Here is a 19,742-nt window from a genome sequence, read left to right as displayed (position 1 = left end):
GTGCTTAAACTTTGGTGGGCAACTGTCACAAAATACACTTCGAAATGAACTGGTAAAAGGAACTTGAATGCACCTTAGATATGTCTGCTGGGGCTTATCCTACAATTCAAAGCAGGCAAACCAAATAGTCAATTGGAAGACCTTGCACTGGTCCTTTCTGAATGACAAATTGCTGTGAATTAAAGAGATTCAATGAATCCAGATCTCAATAGGTGGAAATCAGACTTATATAGATTTGCCTGCACAGACATAGGTGCTAGTGCCAACCAGACAGATGGAGCGTATAGACCTAAGCTGGTGGTGAATTGGGAATCCTTGCTGTGGGCCATTAACTCCAAAAGTGGCAAACTGTAAGAGAATACGTATTGTCACAGATTATGACCTTTACCTGTATTATAGAAATTGGTTATATTATAAAAGGATTGGTCAAGGGTCCTGAATGATGGCGCTTACATCAACAGCCCTAATGCAAAATCCTCAGAATTTCAGGACAGTCTGTAGTTAAATGGATTGGGGTGGGGGATGGGGTTTCTTGTTGCTGCAACCTGGGGTGTGGGCGGGGGTTTGTTCTTCCACTTGACCCCAGTGCTTTAAATGGGCCGGTACTGTCCGGTACTCAGTACCGGCACTTTTCTATTTTGAGTGGGAGAGTACCGGCACATCTCAAGAAAAACGTAATACTTTTAATTGGGGAGTACCGGCACTTCTCAGAAACAAGCAGGTACTCTAGCACAGAGTACCTGCACTTTATTTTTTCCATTTCAAGCACTGCTTGACCCCTACCGCACAATGTCACCTGTAGTTTTTATTAGTACATTTTATATGTCATTATCCTTCCATTATTTTTTCTCTAGAGCACAGATAGGAACATGTTGCAACAGAACAGTGGTATTGCACCCTAGATAATTTGTGTTGTATTAAACATTACTGACTGTAACAAAGATGAGTTAAAAAAAAGTATGCATTTCTTCTGGAACAGGAAGAGTTATGGAAAATGAGGCCACTTGTAGGGCCACTCATAGGGCTAGATGTACATAGTTGCAATTTTGCATTTCCTAAATAGCGACTGCATAGAAATTCGCTATTTTGGAAATGCAAAACCAAGGATGGCTATGGCCAAAATGCCTCCTGTGAATCTCCTCAAAAATTGTGGTGCACATGTAGAGCAAACATATACCTTAGGGGCATGTGTGTGCTATATTGCACTTTAAAAAAGCATCTTTGGGTGATTTTTTTTAAATCGTACATGGTTACCATCGACTTGGAGTGAATGGTAATTGCGGGCCAGATGTACGAAGCTTTCTTCTGGTCACAAAAGGCCCGATTTGCAGAATCAGGCCATTTGCGACCAGAAAAAAGCATTTTTGGACGTACTAAACCCTATTTTGCGATTGGTAACCTATTAGCAAATCGCAAAATGGGTTTGCAAGTCGCTATCTGGAAGGGGCGTGTCAATGGCGTCCCTTCATAATATCGAGTAACACTGGTATATATGAATGTTTTACGACTGGGAATGCTGTTGCAAAACATTCATACTTTACCAACTCTGCGAAGAAGGTGACAACCCATTTGCAAACGAGAAGGGGTTCCCAAGGAACCCCTTCCCCTTTGTGAATGGGGCCCCAACACTTTTTGAGAGCAAGCAGTGGTCCCACGGACCAGTGCCCACTTTAAAAAAATGAAAATCAAACTTTTATTTTTTATTTTTTAAATGCATCTTGTTTTCCTTTAAGTAAAAAACAGGCTGATTTTCGGAAAATATTGCTTTATTTAAAAAGCGTTCTGCTGACCCCAGCAGGCCACCATCCCTGTGAGTGCCAGCCATTTACAATGGGTCGCACATTGCAACCTGCATCATGAATATTAATGAGGCAGGTCATTTGCAAACCATTTAGGAAGCGCAAACACTGTTTGAGACACTGTTGTTAATAGCTGTTTGTGATTTACTAATAGCAAATAGCAAAAATTTGCTATTAGGTAATCGCAAATGCCAAGCTACCTACACCTAGCCCTGCATTTCCTAATGCCCAATTCGGATTTAGGAAATACTTTGTACTTCTGAATAGGAATTGCAAATAGGTAATCCCTATTTGAGATTTCCTACTTAGAGGATGGCAAATTATGATTTCTACGGGGTAGAAATTGCAATTTGTGATTCCCTAAAGGGCTTTGTACATCTGAAAAGTCCATTTAGCATTTCTTAAGGGCCTGAAATAATGATTCGGACCGTTAAGAAATGCTAAATGGCTTTGTACACCTGACCCTTAGTATCGAGAAATAGAGACAGAGTTCCAGAATCGGTTACCGGAGCATTACAAGGTTTGTCACCTACTTCAGTTCTGTTTGGCATATTCTAGATGGGAATTTTCAGTCCTCTGGTGAGACCACAATGAAATCGTATTTTCTGTATATGATTAAATCCCTGCTTTTTAGGTTGAGCGCAGAAGCGCTCTGATCTGTTTTAATCTATTTGAGGGCTTTTAACCACGCCCATAACTATAACCCGTTCGTGGGCTTGCTTTTCAAAAATCTTTTGTTATAGTTGGTAAATGCTTTATGACTGTCCCTCCTTGGGCAGTTTGGTCACCGCCTTGGACATTGACCCTGTTACATGGATAATTACACGATTGCCAATATGTATGACTGCAAGCGAACTTCTTTTTCCTTTTGTGTCTCTCCTTCGCACTCATGCTCATGGCGGCCGTGGCGCTTTGAATCGGCTCACTTACGTCAACTGTTTTCCTTTTAATTTCCAATTCAAGTGGCAGTAAAAGTCCAGTTAGGAATTTACAACGTTAACACATCTAATGTGAGACCCATTGCATTACAAATTTTTGTTATTATTTTAGTAGTTTCGATTCCAGAGACTATGCTACTCATTGTGTATTTTTACTATGTAAGTATTTATGTTAGCGTTGATTGTAGCATGAACAGAAATGCATTTATAACTCTGAGTAACAGAAAGAAGAAAATAAAATAAATCAATTGTGACTCGAAGGATCAGTAAATGCAAAGGTATTACCAACCGCATTCATGAATCTGCATTCTATACAAACTGTCCTAAAGAGAAAGACTCAGATACTCTTTTTTGGAATGGGAACACGAAATGACTCTGGTGGTAACTAGTGAAATTAATTTAATAGTCTAAACTGGTTAATAAAGAACTAAAAAAAAAAAAAAAAAATCAATACTCACTCTTTTTTCATCTAATTTTTAAGTCTTCGTGCATTTTATTTCTCTTTCCATTGTTACGTTCGAATCTGATAGCTTTCAAGATTTCCTTGTACCTCTTTTAACCATGGCATTTTTAGGTACAATAACAGCATAACGGCTGAGGTTGTTAACATCGTTTTTCACTATAATTGGGTATGAGTCAGTTTATATTTAACATCACTTCACCGATTTACTTCTTTTATGGCAGTGAGTGCAACAAAATGCATCAAGTGTGAAAATAATTTTCCTCAGCATGCCAGCATAAGTGTCCTGCAGTGCAGACGAGCACATACCATAGATTGCTTTTCATTTGGTTTTATACACTCGCATCGCCAATGATATATCTAGGTGTTCGAGTACAGAGGAAGTAATTATTTGTAGCATCCATATCCCCTAAGCTAATGCTGAAATAATTGTTGCAGTAGTGAGATGTAGCTTGGAACCCCACCATACATATTTCTCAACATGATTTTCTCTTTCAGGTGTGCTTGAAAGGGTAGTGGTAGCACGTGTTTGAGAAAAGTTAATTCAATATTTTCAAACGTTTCATTTCTTAAAAATACCTAAATAATTGCATTCATTTGTTAAACGTTTGATACTGATCAATGAAAGGCTCTCTGTTTCATCTACACAATCTGTTTCATGGTATTAAATGATACCACAAAATAGCTGAAAAAACAGTCAGCTACAAATAATGTAAACACCCAGCAAAGCACCACTAGCCCAAGTCAGCAAGAGGGAACTGCTTATGTCGATAAACATATACACCTAGCCCTGTATCAGTGCTTGGAGAGATGAACATACAGCTCTGACAATGAAGCCTTCGTAAAATGTTAAAATACCAGCAGCTGTCAGCGTTTCTCTCATACAGTTGTCTGTTTTTTCTAAGACAGTACCCTACTAATCATTTTTACGAAGTTGTCCACTAGCAGAATTTAAAATGGAGGTAAATTAACAAATGCATTATATACACAGTCCAGTCGCAAAGCTAGAACATACATTGGATCTAGCGCCATTTGCTGAATGTTTTAGGATTAGGTGGTGCAAATGATTAACACTGAGCGATCATGGTTCTGCTGTCTACTAGTGGTGAACATGAATAACCAAACATGTATTCTGAGAACGTGAATGATAGAGATATTCAAATAGAAGTAATGTGTACATGAATGGCAAGCCATTAAAAGGAAGGCTTTTCTGAAGAAGAAATCGCCACATGACAAACACTAGCAAGAGCAGATCCAGATTTCAGTTTAATCCTTATTTTAATTAAAAGAGGGCAGTTGTCTATGAACACAGCACAGAACACACAATCCTGCCGCTCACACCTAGTTAATGGGAGGTTCAAACATGTGACCATCTCTCCATAGGAACACCCTTTAAACTAATCTGAACGCGCTTCAACATATAACTGCATTAGTAGAATCAGATCATATTTAGACTGTGAGTCGGTGAGTCACTCAGGTCGCACAGTGTGGAAATACCCTACCTTGTCTAATAAAGCTTAGGTGCGAAAGGGGAAAGAAAGTTTTGCAGGCACAGAAACTGGTGTGAGTAAAACCTTAGGAAGTGAACATATTTAAACTGAACTTAAATTAATGTCCTGTTAATTGGTCCCTACATTTTTGTGACTTTCCTACCCAACTCACACCTTTTTCCAAAATACTGCTCTTTATTGGATTTGACCAGACCCCACACGTAGGATGATGGCACACCACTATAAATAAGACCACCCCAGTTTTCTGATCAGAGAATTTGCTACAGAACGGTTATAGTGAAAGGCATGGCTCATTCCATGGGAGATCCTCTATGCAGATCAGCCACCCTGGTGGTGGAAACCAATGCTGTGAGTGATGTAATAGTCCAAGAGTGCCCTATGCCAGTAATTCTGGTCACCAATCACCCACTGAGGAACAAGCAGTTCTGTACCGCTGGCTGCAGTATTCCACTGTCACTTACATTGAGTGTTTACTATTCCTGAATAACAGTATGGCGTTAGATTGAACTGGAAATCCATGCTTGCATACCCAACCTCTTGATCATAGACTACAAATCAGACTGCTGCCCGTATTGTCCAATTTACTAACTACAGATGAATTGGATACAGCGTATTTTTATTTTATGAAGCCGTCTAATAAAATGAGTAGTAACTTTTTATTGCTTCACTATACAGTTCCAAAAATTGCTCAGCAAATGAGAATCAGACTAAACGACTTACATTGTACTTGTTGCCCTGTACCTTCTTCTGGCCAGTGAAAATAACCAAACAGAAGGAAGCAATCCTACAAGCTGTAGCTGTTACTGCTATTCACGTGGTTTACTTTCTTTGTGTAAATTCGTTTGGAAATGCTTTTATAAAAATGTTTTTGACCAGTCGCCAATGACATATAGAAACACGTCTGATAATTCCAAACAAAGCAATGTAAAACTGCTTACCAGGAGCTTGCCTTCGGGAGGAAGATTCGGACGCACGCTTCGATACCCCTTTGAGGTTAATGATGTTGGCTGAGCATCTCCGTTAGAGTCAACACTGGAAGAAGACTTCCATTCATCTAACATATTAAAAAGAATGCCAGGTCATAAGGATTTGTGTCCTGCGACAGTCATCAACGTGTATCTCACCATAAACAGAAGCACTGTCTACCAAAAGTGGTTGTATACCTGTTTCTATTTGTCCTGGCTCCAGATCTATGTATTCCAAAGAATGCAGAGAGACAAAAAAGGATAAGGACACAGAAACTGTTAAAATGGGGGAAGAATGCCTGTAGCTTTAAGAGCACTACTAAACAGCGAGAAAACCTTTCTGTATTGACTCGCCCTGACAGTGTTACACATTACCATGTAAACTGGCTGCAAATATCATGCTCTCAGCTTTTCTGACCTTTATAAATACAAGGGATTCGTTCATTGCTTCAAAGGAGCAATTGTTTGTTGGGCAAGCAGCAGGAAACCACGCATACTACACTAGAGAATGAGTCGTAATCGCTTTGGTCTATTGCACATATCAAGCATAACTTCAACTATGTGAACTATATTCGAAAATAGTTTGGGATGTCATAGTCCCTTTTGCTGCCACAATCAAACGTTCTATCAGTATGCACAAGCCTTGAACATTTCGAGGACAGAACGAAAACTATGCATTACGTTATGGTGCACTTCATAAACTTTTCACAGTACACACAGTACAGCAGTTACATTTCAATTCATTGTAAAACTTAAGCCACGCCGTTTAGTGTAATGTATCTTGTACGCCTTGTACAGCACCACAAGAAAAGTAGCCACATGAGGGGACTCACAAAATAACCATATCCACCATGCAAGGGTTTTTGGCATTCCTAAAACCTGTGTGAAATGAGCGTCAAGGATTTATGTAGTCACATTTGATTTACAGGCCTTGGGCACATTTCATGCACTGTATTGGGGGTCTCTCTAGTAAATCAAATATGCCAATAATGGAGAAACCAGTCACCAATACATTTTAGACAGAGAGCATCAGCGCTTTAGCACTAGTTAGCAGTGGTAAAGTGTCCAGAGCCCTAAAGCCAACAAAAACAGGTCAGAAAAAATAGGAGGAAGAAGGCAATACGCTTGGGAAGTACCCTGCAAGGAGGGCCAGGCACAACACAAACCCCTTCCAGCCTAAAGCCAGATTACACTAATCAGTACCTTGATGGACGTCCCTGCTTAGGGAAATAGAATTTGGACCCTGGCCTGCAACAGCAGGGGTGTGTTCCAGTTGGGTTCCTCTGTCCATAATCTCAGGGCCCACTAAGCTAACCCATGGGAAATCCTTCTCTTCACCTGTGGACCCCATCTGTGCAGCACCTAACCTTACTTTGCTCACTGAAGTTTCCCAGTAGGCAGACAGTACCACCATGGCCAACATAGTGGTGTGGTCCTTCTACTCTTGGTGTGTAATACCTGTCCCCAAATCAAGGGCAACTCTGTCCACAAGGACAGCAACCCGCAGTGGCCACTGACAGCTGACAGTGATTAGAGTCAGGCCTTAGCCCTTCCAAGGCTCTCTAAACTCTGTGGTTTCTCAGAGTGGGGCGCAGTAGCCCTAGGTGATTGGCACCTTTTGTCCACTCTCCTTCCCAGTAGTTAAGGGGTGGTATTCTGAGACTGGTTCTCCAGCCCAGGGTCTGTACCCCTAGGCTGAGCATGTGTCTGGCAAACCAGGACTTCCGGGGAAGTACAACCAGCTCCCCCCGAGGGGACACAAATTCCTCATGTGTTGAGTGAGAGTCTGTCTAGCGCAGGTCTCCCAACCTCTGTCCATCGGACAGAGCATCAAGCCCTCACAAGCAAAAAGTCAGATCACAAGGGTCATTCTTGGGGTGCTCTGACCTCAGAGCCAGCAACCCCTGACCCACTGGTTCTCCCTCTTGGGACTGTCTCTCCCTTTCACCCCTCCATCTGGACTTTTCCACTCTCCTCTCTGGAGTGGTGCTGCCAGATACTAGACCTCGTGGGACACTTGTTCTCCTGACATTATGGAACTCCCACCAGTGGATGGTCTCCTGGTATGGACCAGGTCCCCCTGACTGCGTCCCCTCTGAGAGCAATCCAAGCACTGAGGCTGGAGATAGGTCACCCGGGGCTCTGCCCACTCCCATCCCTTCTCCTACTCTTGGAAAGGAAGTGGGACCCTTCACCCCCCCCCACAACACTAGGGCCTGTCTGGGGTGTTGCAACCCTCCTCACTCTGAAGACCTGATCCTCTGCCGTTAGGATTACTTCCCAATGCATCTTCAGAGCCTCTGGCACTAACCCAGAGGTCTGCCTCCAGTGCAAGTTCCCTGGGGTCAGAAAACTCACACTCCACCTTGTGTTGGCATAGCTCTGGAAAACCGTGACTGAACATGTGTTCTCCAGCAAACAAGTTATACAGCCCCTCAGGCGTGTTCACCATATTACCCTTCACCCAACCATGCAATGCCTTGCAAACATACACCACATCAACCTCCATATGGTTAGACAATGTCTGACTGTCCCTGAAACCCAACCTACCCTCCTCTGGGGTGACTCTGTACTCCCATACCAGGGCTTCCTCAATGGGGGTACACCTCTCCCTGTCACTCTGTTCTAGAGCCAGCAGAGTGTCCCTCCCACCACCAGGAATATGACTCTCTGTGCCAATTCGCCAATCCTCCTCAGGGATCCTGCGCACCTCCAGAGCTATCTCATATGCCTGAGCCCAGTGGTTTGTGTCACCCCACCCCTCCTTAGAAACCAGGTCTCTGGGTACATGGACCTTTTCTTCAGTACACCTCAACTGCCCTTCATGGGCAGATAGGGAACAAATGCCCCACACTCCATCCATTCTATAACCAGGCATTTGACATACATTTTTTGTTTGCTATTAAGCAAATAAGGCAATACTAACATAACACCAAATCATTACATTTAAAACACGCTACATCACAAAATAGCTAAGCAAAATGTCACTACTAAAATCATAACTCATTTCAATGTAATGTGTATTTATTTCATGAAACCAAAGTAACAATCACTTCCTCATAAAATCAAAACTTATAAACATTATCCCCATACATATGTGCCTAAAATGAAGATATAAAGTAGTTGTGCTTAATAGAGAATAGTTGGGCAGTGCACTGGAGAGAAGCTTGATAAAAGCAGGAATATAAAATGCAATGTGTCCTAGCAATAGCTATATAGATTCTAAGCGGACCCAGTAACTAAACCTTTTCTCACACTGTAACATAGTATCAAGTTGTCACAAGTCATGATGTCATTAAGTCCTTGAAACAACAAATCTGTAGTTCTCTAAAAACCAGAAGTAGAAGTTTTTTTCTCTGCTCGAAGAGCAGTGCAAAATACAAGCAGATGAGACAATGTCAACAAACAGTTTTTACAGAAGGGTCAAATGATCATATCAGTACCGTCTTCCTTATCCTTCCTCAATTTATGAAAGCTAGAACTTCGTCAAGTCTTACTTTCAGCATCCACTTTCACATATGGGTTGCTTTTATATCTTTTAATTGGGTGACTCAATGACTCTTCAGTTGCACTGGTAAGACAAAACTAGTACTTCAGGATTTTTTGCCGATACTTAAATATTATGCTTGACAGTCCCAGCTCATCTTTAAGAACTATTGACTGTGCCATTCAGTAGCCTTAACCATCCTTTCCAAATATTAATTTCCATGATCTGGAAGTGAGTAATATTCTTCTCAAAAAGGATTTCATAGCAATAGAGCAAAAGGTTGATTGTTTTCGAGTTAAAGGTCTAACTCAGGGCTTCAAAAGACTTATAACCAAATATAAAATCCATTCTTTGTAGTGAACCTGCAATAACATTTGATCTCAATTCCTGTTGGTCGATGTGGGGATTAAAGTTGAGATTGTATTTAGAGCGGAGACATAGTTACCTGTAACCTTTTACTATCTCCAGTTGCAGTTCACTGAGCCACCACTTCTGGTATATTTCATTAGAAAGTACCATTACGTTTGATTGAGAGAAATTAATAATCAAATCGTTTGCAGTGCATTAGGCCACAAAAATGTTTAGTTGACTCTTTAGGCTGACATTGGCAAGATACAATAGTACTGTGTCGTCCACAAAGAACAGAGATGAAATTGGCTTAGCTCCCAATTTTGATTGAAATGAACAGGCCAGACTAAGGGCCTTATTACTAGTCTGGTGGTGTTCAGACCAACAGACTCACAGTGGTGGTCAGAACGCCGCAGTTTTGACAGTCCAACCGCCAAATTACAACTTTGGAGTTTGGACTGCGAAAGGACCGATGCCCCTGCTGGGAACATGGTTCACAATGGCATAACAGTGGTTGGGCTTGTAATCAACAATGGCGGCACTGAACTCAGCACTGCCATGCCGATTACAAACCCTCTTTCCGCCAGCCTTTTCATGGCGGGTAGCACACAATGAAAAGCCTGGAGGAAAGGTAGTGCAGGGAGTCAAAGGGGGAACTTCACTGCCCACAACCATGTCGTGGGAAGTGCACAGGCCCCCCTAACTGTCTGCTATTTAAGGGTGAAGAGTGCTATATCGTAGCACTATTTCCACAGGACTGACCGGGGAAATGCGCCAGTACTATGTTCCTGCCGGTGGGAACATCGTAATAGGTGCCATGGCGGTGGTGTCCTCTCCGCAAGTTTGCCGGTCCCGCGTTGGGACCGACAAACTTGTAATTACCCTGTAAGTGTTACAGGAGGATCGGCTACGCATACAGAGGACATGATCAGGGCTAGAACGCAGACACTTGCCTAAACCATTTGGTGTGTTTACTTTCATAGATAGAGCTGCATTACTATCTAATTCAAACCTGGTCTAGGACCCATCATGGAGATCCATTATTAGTTCCAATCAATCTGGTGGTATCTTCCAATTTGCCATTTTCCCCAATGATGGGTGCAATCAATTGTTTCAAATGCCATAGATAAACCTATAATACAAGACATACAGAGGTTTTTCAAAGGCATATTGTTCTGCCAGCAGTTTCACTGTTAGGCACCAGTGCACCATTCAGTACTCTCTCCTAAATCCAAGTTGCATCCTCAGAAGAACAGTCTCCTTTTCAAAACAGTCTTCCAGTGCTTGTAAAAGGTGTTTCACATATATTTTGGTCTGTATATCCATCAATGTTACCATGCAATAGCTCTTTGGTAACATGCAACAACTATTTTTATAAGTCAGGACATTTAGGCTTCCTTTCCATGATTCCTGGGTTTCATGTCCACTTATTACTGCCACAAACACCAGAGTAGGGACTGTTGCCCACAAACTGGGATCTAGCTTTAATATCCCAACAGACAGACTATCAAGGCCCTGTGCCCACAAATATTTTAATTCTTTAAAATGCCCTTGATTCCACTTATTGTTGAAAAAAGGGTTGTCCAAAGTGGTTCTGTTAGGCATTTGGGGAGGGCTGGTATTGTTTGCTTTCCTATGATATAACTCTAAGATATACTTAATCCATTCCCTCTCAGCGACTGGGATTGCTTAAGGTTTCTTCATTTCCACAGGGTTTTGTCCACAATATCCCAGAATGTCTTTATTTTCTCTCCATATAGCCTGTTATGACTTCAGACTCAGTTTCTTTCTCATTCCAGTTAATCATTCTGATCTCCCATCGAAAGTCCTTCCTGTTTTGTCTTATCAAGGGTTCTCTATCAATACTGCCAGCTTTAAAGGCATCTCTTATTTTCTTATTTAATCTAATTTTCACCATCTTTTTCAGTGACCGAGGTTTCACCTTTAACCCCTTTCAGTTATGTAGTCACTTAACTGCTAAGAACTAGTTGGTCTTGTCCTCACGCAGCCAGCCTCAATGTTGCTGAGGATGAGACCACCTCGTCCTTTGCATTCAAGGGGGTTAAGGCCTTACATGCAATGTTTGTCAATGAGTGCATTTACATTTTTAATATTCCTCCAGTATGACTTTAGGAGTGTTATCCTTACACACTCTCAGAAAGTCACAAATCATATTTACCATTCGAGTTTTCAGATTTGCTGACCATATAATCTTATGTTTATTTTTGCATAGGATTTGAAGGCTTTTCTGCAAAGTGTCCCCTGTATGAACAGAGCAAGTGAATGATAGCAAAAGTGCTTACGGTTACTTCCTGTTGAGTCCTCCATTTCAAAGTCTCTTCCCAGCTGGAAATCTACAAAATAGATTATACCATAACTGATAAGCAAAGACATCATCCCATTATCAAAGGTGTGTCACCCCGACTGGCCCCCTTTAGCTCTTCCATATATTATTGTCGTATTCAAAGAGTCAAAGACTGCCAATATTTTTCTTTTAAGTTCTCCGGAATTATCAAGAAAAATCAGGCTTGGGATACACAGATCTTTTTAGGTCGAGCGTAAGCATATGACCTCTTGTATATTTTTAAGTATACTTCTTCTGTGGGCTTCCAGCCATTTACTACTGTATAATTATGCTTTGTCCTGTTTATTTGGTCTATAGTGGACTTTTATTTGCTTTGTTTCCTGCTCCTGTCCGGGGAAGCTTCTCTTTCCATTTTCAAAGCATTTTTCCTCTGAGCTTAGCTGTAAACATGGCTATAAATCAGGCTGTTATCTTGGTCATATTTGGTCTTTATGACCTCTCTGCACCCTCTCTCAGCTGCCTGGCTCCCACCCTTTCTTGGCTTGGATTTTCTTTACCAAGTGTGCCTACCTGTGTTCTGAGAGCTTGTAACTGCTTATAGCCTAGGCACCCAGCTCTACCAGGGCTCCGCAATCCTTAGAGAAAGTGCCCACTTCTGCTCCAAACTGGAATCCCATTCGCAGCTCCATCAGTGCACCACAGTTCACACACTCCAAGCCCTCAGCCGTGCCAGTGGCAGGAACCCCACACATGCTGTCTGCCAGGGCACCCCAGTTCTTCCAGTCAGTACATTCTGCTGCTCCAGTGCTGAGACCTCAGGCGCAGCGCCATCAGTGCACCACAGTTCACACACTCCAAGCCCTCAGCCGTGCCAGTACCAGGAACCCCACATACTATGTCTGCCAGAGCACATCAGTTCTTGCAGTCAGTACACTCTGCTGCTCCAGTACTGTGACTTTGGGTGCAGCTCCAACAGTGCACTGCAGTTCACACACTCCAAGATCTCAGCTGTGTCAGTGCCAGAAACCCCACACATGCTGTCTACACCAAAGCACCTCAGTTCTCACTGTCAGTACACTCTGCTGATCCAGTTCTGGGACCTCAAGCGCAGCTCCATCAGTGCACTGCAGCTCACCCACTCCAGGCCCTAAGCCGTGCCAGCGGGAGGAACCCCACAAATGCTGTCTGCTAGAGCACCTAAAATCTCACAGACAGTGCACTCTGCTGCTCCAGTACTGGGACCTTGGGCGCAGCTCCATCAGTGCACCGCAGTTCACACACTCCAAGGCTTCAGCCGTGCCAGGAGCTCCACACAAGCCGTCTGCCTGAGCACCTCAATTCTTACAGCCAGTACACTCTGCTGTACCAGTACTTGGACCATGGGCGCAGCTCCATCAGTGCACCTCAGTTCCACCCCAGTGAGGTCACTTGCTATACTGGGACCTCACTCAAATACAGTTCCATTACAGGAGCTTAAATCTAATATTGAGTCCCACTGCCAAGCCTATACTATACCCAAAAGAGCAATAAACAGCTCAGCCAGTGCACCTTAAGTCTAACATCTAACGCCACTGTTGATGTGAACCACCACAGTTCTGCCAGAATCCATCAATTCTAACATTCAGTACACACTTCTTCTCAGTGCTAAGGTGGAACACACACGCCCTTCAGGAATCTTTGCTTCTGTGGTTCAGAGGCAATGCCACTCCCATACTAGGCCCCACCAGGGCACATCCAGACTAACACTCGGCAACACTGGTTCACCAATACTGGGTTCCACACATAGCTCCATTAACATACCTCACTTCTGATCTTGTGTGCCTGTTACTATTCCAGTACTGAAGCCCACATACAACTTTGTCAGTGCACCTTAACCTGCAGCATCCCAGTATTACAATGTCAGTAATTACACGGTGCTCCCTTTCTCATTCCTCACCCGCTGCCTTTCTGTTATTCCAGCCCTGGGCCGGGACACAGCTCTGTCTATACACCAAATCCTGATTTGAAGCACCCAATATTGCTGTATTAGGGTTCACACTGAACTCTGCTAATGCACCTCCTGCTGTTCTGCAGTGCCCCCTGCTGTTCGACACTCTGGCTTATGTTTGAGGACGTGGGGGAGCCAATTAAATATAGTCTTAGCTGCTATCTTTATTTGGGAGGGTCTGTTTCACCAATCCCACTCCATTATTTCCTTTACTCCGTTTACACTCATTGTTTTCTTTCTCCCCCACTTTTCTTTCCAGCTCTTAAAATCCATGTTAACAGTTTTGCTCTTTCTTCAACTGTTTATTTCTACCCCTCTCCCTTTTTTATTTCCCTCTTCCTCTTGCTACCTCCTCTTTCAAACTCGCAAAAACTTGGTTATTTCTTTCCTTGTTTCGTTCCTCTCTTTTTTCTTCATCAGGCGTTCATTCTTTCACTATTTTTTTCTCTTCCCTTCATTCTTTCTTTGTCTTTTTTATTTGCTCTTTCCTTTGCTTGGTAAGCATTCTTTCACTTTGTTTTTTTTAGATCTTTCTTCCTTCCTTTTTCTGGTGTTTTTCTTATCTTTATCTGTCAATACAAATTTTACTATAAAGTTCTCTTTTTCCTGTCTGTATTTTGAAGCCACAAGTTACTTGTTGGACTCAAAGTGTCAAAGTGGTTTTCCCAGTCTGTGTCCATGGGAAATGCATCAGTACATACATTCCCTGGTTCTTTCTCTGCTTGTTTATCTCACCATCTCTCTTTTATTTCTCTAATTTTCATTTTTCTTTTTCTTCCCACACTTCTTTCATTATTTTTTCCTCTTTATCTTTCATTAACTAGCTTCCTTCCCTTTTTCCTTTTGCCTCACACGTTTGCTCTATTTCTTCTCCTAGTTGTGTTTTCATTTTCTCGTTCTTTCTTTCATTTCTTTGCAAACCCCTTCTCTTTCTTCCTTTTGTCTTTTGTATTTCTTTTGCTTCTCTTTTTTTGCCCCATCCGCTTTCTCCCCTGAGTCCTAGTTATCAATGGGGCAACACGTGCAGTGGCACAAGGGCCTAGAGACCTATGGACCTCACTCAACTCTAATCACTGCTGTATTTTCCTACCAAAAGTGGAGTCAACCGTTTTCCTTTCTTACTACAAGGCCCATGACACTGTTACTATGCCGCTTGTCCTCTCCATCTTTACTCCTGACTTCCTCTTTCCTTTCACCCTCCAATCCATCCCCAATTATACTTTTGTTAGGGTGTTTTGAGCAACAGACTCTAATGCCAAAAGTTTCTTTCTGATAAAGGTTTATATGATAATTGTATATGTTTTAATACTCTCTCCTTATTATTACAATTATAAGTATGATTCAGGCCAACTTAACATCCTGATCACACTATTACTGCTTGAACACTCTAGTTTATTTCTCCTCTGTGGCTGTCTTGTGTCTTTTTTGGGGGAATTGTGTTAGCCAGCCAGCAACTCTGATGGTGGGGTGGTGAAAGTCGTATTCTGTTGGAATTATCAGCATGGTAGATTTAAATTAGGATGCTAAATGGCAACATTTTCATTTTTTTCTGCAGATAGAGGAAGAAGGTAAATGGAAGTGTTTTAGTTATATGGAGGGCCGCTGGAATTATATGGCAGGAAAAGACGAAATTATGTGGTAGGGTTGACCAATTCATGTGGCAAGAAAAGTCCCATTATCAATTTACAGTGCCAATAGCTCTAACTCAAGCAAATGCGAGACCTAGTCCATTGTAAATGCTTGGTTTTTCTCTAATCGGAATTCATCCACTGAAGATCAGTTTGAGACTTTTGCATTAAAATCATCAAACAGGAGAATTGGGATAGTTGGGAACTTCAAACTAACTTTTTACAGAAGAAGAAAAAACAGTTGTTTTTCTTAGTTTTATTTGGGGAGAAATATGTATTCAATATAATTAGATCTTCAAACATATTTTTGATTTTTTCTACCTTTAAAATAAATCAATCCTGATACTTCAATCGTTAGGAAAGTTGTAAATTCATTAAATATTCTTGCACTCTGGATTTTTATTATCACCACCACCACGAGTACTAACCAGGCCTAACCCACTGTACTGCTCTGGGAGCAGTTTTAACACATGATAAAGGTCAAAAACTTGCTGGGCAGCTGCTGGCAGGATAATGCAAATTAGCCTCCAAAAGTCTATGCAGGGAAAGGATACATTTCTAAGGTTACTTTCCCTGTATATTTGCTAAATATGTATATTAAGAATCCAGCTTCCCTATTAAATTGGACTTTTAATAAAACGAAAAACAGTCCTCGGATTACTATTCTTGTGATTTCCTATCAAAAGTTACAGTTTTAAGTTTATAATCTCTACTTTGACATTTTCTAGGATCCAGCCACAGCCCTGCCAGTAAACGTAGATTCTGGGAGTTAGTTACTGGAGGAACATGCCAACTTTAATTTCAAGCAACTTCCACTTTTAAATATCAGACACCCTACCTTGTGGGTGACAAGGTGCTCTTAGGCATTACTCATTAATATTTAAAAGCAGGGTTTCCTGTCTGTGAACCCGAGAGGTTTGAAGGCAGGTGTTTAGGCTGTTCCAGTAAGGCTACACATGTTAAGCCTGAAGCCATGTTTTCCAGGCCCAATCTGTGGAAGGTACAGTATGTGCTGGGGTCCACAGGTGGCATTTAACTTCCAGGCCCTCTATCTACCAGGAACCTATAGACAAGTTAAATAAGTAAATTAGGGTTAAACCAATTTCACCAAGTTTAAAGAGGGAGCACAGGCACTAAGGGACAGATGTACCACCCTCAGTGTTTGGGACTCACAAGTTGCATTTGTTTCCAACTTGCAAATTACAAGTTGAAAACACTGATGTACAACAGTTTCTGAAACACTGTTTGCAATTCCCAAATGGGCTGAAAGGGACCTGCCTAAATAATATTCATGAGGCAGGTCGCCATTTGCAACCCCTTGGAAATGGCTGGAACCCACAGGGTTGGCGGCCTTCTGGGGTCAGCAGACCACCATGTCTGTGACTGCTCTTTTAATAAACCCTAAAGGAAAACAGGATGCAATAAAAAAAAAACATTTTGCTTTAATTGTTTAAGGGTACGAAGTGGTCTGTGGGACCACTGCCTGCACTGGAAAAATGTTGGCACCCCCATTCACAAAGGGGACCCCTTCCCATTCACAACTAGGTTACCACCTCCTTCAGGGAGTAGGTAAAGTATGAATTTTTGTCAACATATTCCCAGTTGCAAAACATTCATTTATACCGGTGTGACTAGCTATTAGGAAGGGACACCCTTTACACGCCCCATCCCAATAGTGGCTTGCAAATCCTATGTTGCGATTAGGTAATAGCTACTGACTCTCAAAATGGGGTTAGTACATGCCAAAATCCATTTTACTGATCACAAACAGCCCAATGGGCCGTTTGCGACCAGTAAAATGCGTTGTACATCCGGTCCTAGACTTCTGTATAGCAGGGGTAACAGTGCACAGAGTTGTAAGGCAAGCATAAACAGAGTCCCGAAAAAGGTGAAGAAAATATAGATAAGGCAGATTTCCTTCATGATCTAATAGGCCTTTTATATGAACAGAAGATAAACACATTTACTGGTAAAGTGGGGTTTCAATGCTCTCGCCTCAAACAAACAGATATCAAAGTTTCATGAAAAAACAATGTTTTTTGGTTTCACATTTCTTATAAGAATGGTAGTTACTTTTTTCGGCATTTGCATGACTCATTTCAATATCCATGATTTTCACACCACAACTCCCATTTTTAAAACATGCATTAATAATCAAACACTTCCCCTGTGCAGAGGAGAAGGGACACAAATTGATAAACAAAAACAAGGAAGACGTCACAGAATGTTTGTAATTCTCAGAAAACTCAATATCTCAACAACATTCTCTTTTTAGCGGTGCAAATATGAAATATTTATAACACTGAAATATGTCAGCAATGAAGTTACCAAAGGAGTCAACATACATAAGATTTTGTGTATTTAACATTTTCAAGGAAGCCAACTTATATTATGCTGCACCTGTCCTTGCCACTGTTTCCTAACATGAGCACACACACACACACTGTGATTCTGTAAGACAGGAAGAGCTTACTTTGTAAGAGCACACCTTCCATGGGGCATGGCGGATTGCTGCTCAGAAGTTCCGCTTGAGCTGAAGACGCCCGAAGAGTCACTGCCCCTTTTCCAGTACACACTTTTGTAGGATCCATTTCTGAAATACATGCACAAAAATGACTGTTTATGCTACACTGCGCACAACTGACACTTCTCTTTTTAACCAGTGTCAACTCGCCTTCATTGGATAAACAGAAACATGTTCAAATCTTTAGAAAAAAATTGATAAAGCAATACTAACTGTATCTCAATATTTCTTATTTACTAACATGCATGGCTGATCTTAGTGTATTGTGGTGTGTGTGTTTATGTGTGTGAGTATGGAAAATGTCACTTACCCAGTGTACATCTGTTCTTGGCATGAGACGCTGCAGATTCACATGCTTTGCACATCTCGCCATCTAGTGTTGGGCTCGGAGTGTTACAAGTTGTTTTTCTTCGAAGAAGTCTTTTCGAGTCACGAGATCGAGGGACTTCTCCCCTTTCGGCTCCATTGCGCATGGGCGTCGACTCCATCTTAGATTGTTTTCCCCGCAGAGGGTGAGGTAGGAGTTGTGTATTACAGTAATAGTGCCCATGCAATGGAGTAAACATGTATGTACATAATGTAGTTTAAGGTGATATATTTACAAATTTACAAATGTTCAAGATCAACTTCAAAACGGATACAGGCTCCTGGGGAGGCGGGTGGCCACATGTGAACCCGCAGTGTCTCATGCCACGAACAGATGTACACTGGGTAAGTGACATTTTCCGTTCGAAGGCATATGTAGCTGCAGATACACATGCTTTGCATAGACTAGTAAGCAGTTATCTCCCCAAAAGCGGTGGTTCAGCCTGTAGGAGTTGAAGTTGTTTGAAACAAAGTTCGTAGTACTGCCTGGCCTATTGTGGCTTGTTGTGCTGTTAACACATCCACGCAATAGTGCTTGGTAAACGTATGAGGCGTAGACCATGTGGTTGCCTTACAAATCTCAGTCATTGGAATCTTTCCTAGAAAGGCCATAGTAGCACCCTTCTTTCTAGTTGAGTGTGCCTTTGGTGTAATAGGCAGTTGTCTCTTTGCTTTGAGATAACAGGTTTGAATGCATTTAACTATCCATCTAGCAATGCCTTGTTTGGAAATTGGATTTCCTCAATGAGGTTTTTGGAAAGCAACAAATAATTGTTTTCTTTTCCGAATTTGTTTGGTTCTGTCAATGTAGTACATTAACGCTCTTTTGATGTCTAATGTATGTAGTGCTCTCTCAGCTACAGAATCTGGTTGTGGGAAGAACACTGGTAGTTCTACTGTTTGATTCAAGTGGAACAGTGATATGACTTTTGATAAAAATTGTGGATTTGTCCGTAGAACTACTTTATGCTTGTGTATTTGAATAAATGGTTCTTGTATGGTAAATGCTTGGATTTCACTTACTCTTCTTAGAGATGTGATGGCAATTAGAAATGCAACTTTCCATGTTAAATATTGCATTTCACATGAGTGCATGGGCTCAAAAGGTGGCCCCATGAGTCGTGTTAAGACAATGTTGAGGTTCCATGAAGGAACTGGTGGTGTTCTTGGTGGTACAATTCTTTTTAGGCCTTCCATAAAGACTTTTATGACTGGTATCCTAAATAGTGAAGTTGAGTGGGTAATTTGCAAGTAAGATGAAATTGCGGTAAGATGTATCTTAATGGATGAAAAAGCTAGTTTTGACTTTTGCAAATGTAGCAAGTAGCTTACGATGTCTTTAGCAGATGCGTGTAAGGGTTGAATTTGATTATTATGGCAATAATAAACAAACCTTTTCGACTTATTTGCATAGCAATGTCTAA

General features: G+C 41.7%; 1 protein-coding gene across 32 annotated transcripts in view; it reads right to left on the bottom strand.

The window, feature by feature from the left end:
* Positions 1–19,742, bottom strand: part of SORBS1 (sorbin and SH3 domain containing 1) — a 794,498-nt gene that overhangs the window by 343,808 nt on the left and 430,948 nt on the right. For 17 of the 32 annotated variants that reach the window (XM_069240456.1, XM_069240459.1, XM_069240466.1 and 14 more), the window contains exon 1: positions 5,647–5,762. Coding sequence is in view for 15 of the 32 variants with exons in the window: in XM_069240476.1 (XP_069096577.1) it covers positions 5,647–5,762; positions 5,872–5,898; positions 11,812–11,862; positions 17,902–18,021 (314 nt within the window). In the remaining 17 variants the exon portion in view is untranslated. Of the gene's footprint in view, positions 1–5,646; positions 5,763–5,871; positions 5,899–11,811; positions 11,863–17,901; positions 18,022–19,742 lie in introns of those variants that run through there. The other 15 variants (XM_069240476.1, XM_069240469.1, XM_069240468.1 and 12 more) reach the window with 3 other exon arrangements.

This window comes from Pleurodeles waltl, chromosome 6 (assembly GCF_031143425.1).
Source record: "Pleurodeles waltl isolate 20211129_DDA chromosome 6, aPleWal1.hap1.20221129, whole genome shotgun sequence".
NCBI lineage: Eukaryota > Metazoa > Chordata > Amphibia > Caudata > Salamandridae > Pleurodeles > Pleurodeles waltl.
This window is presented reverse-complemented; position numbering and strand designations above follow the sequence as displayed.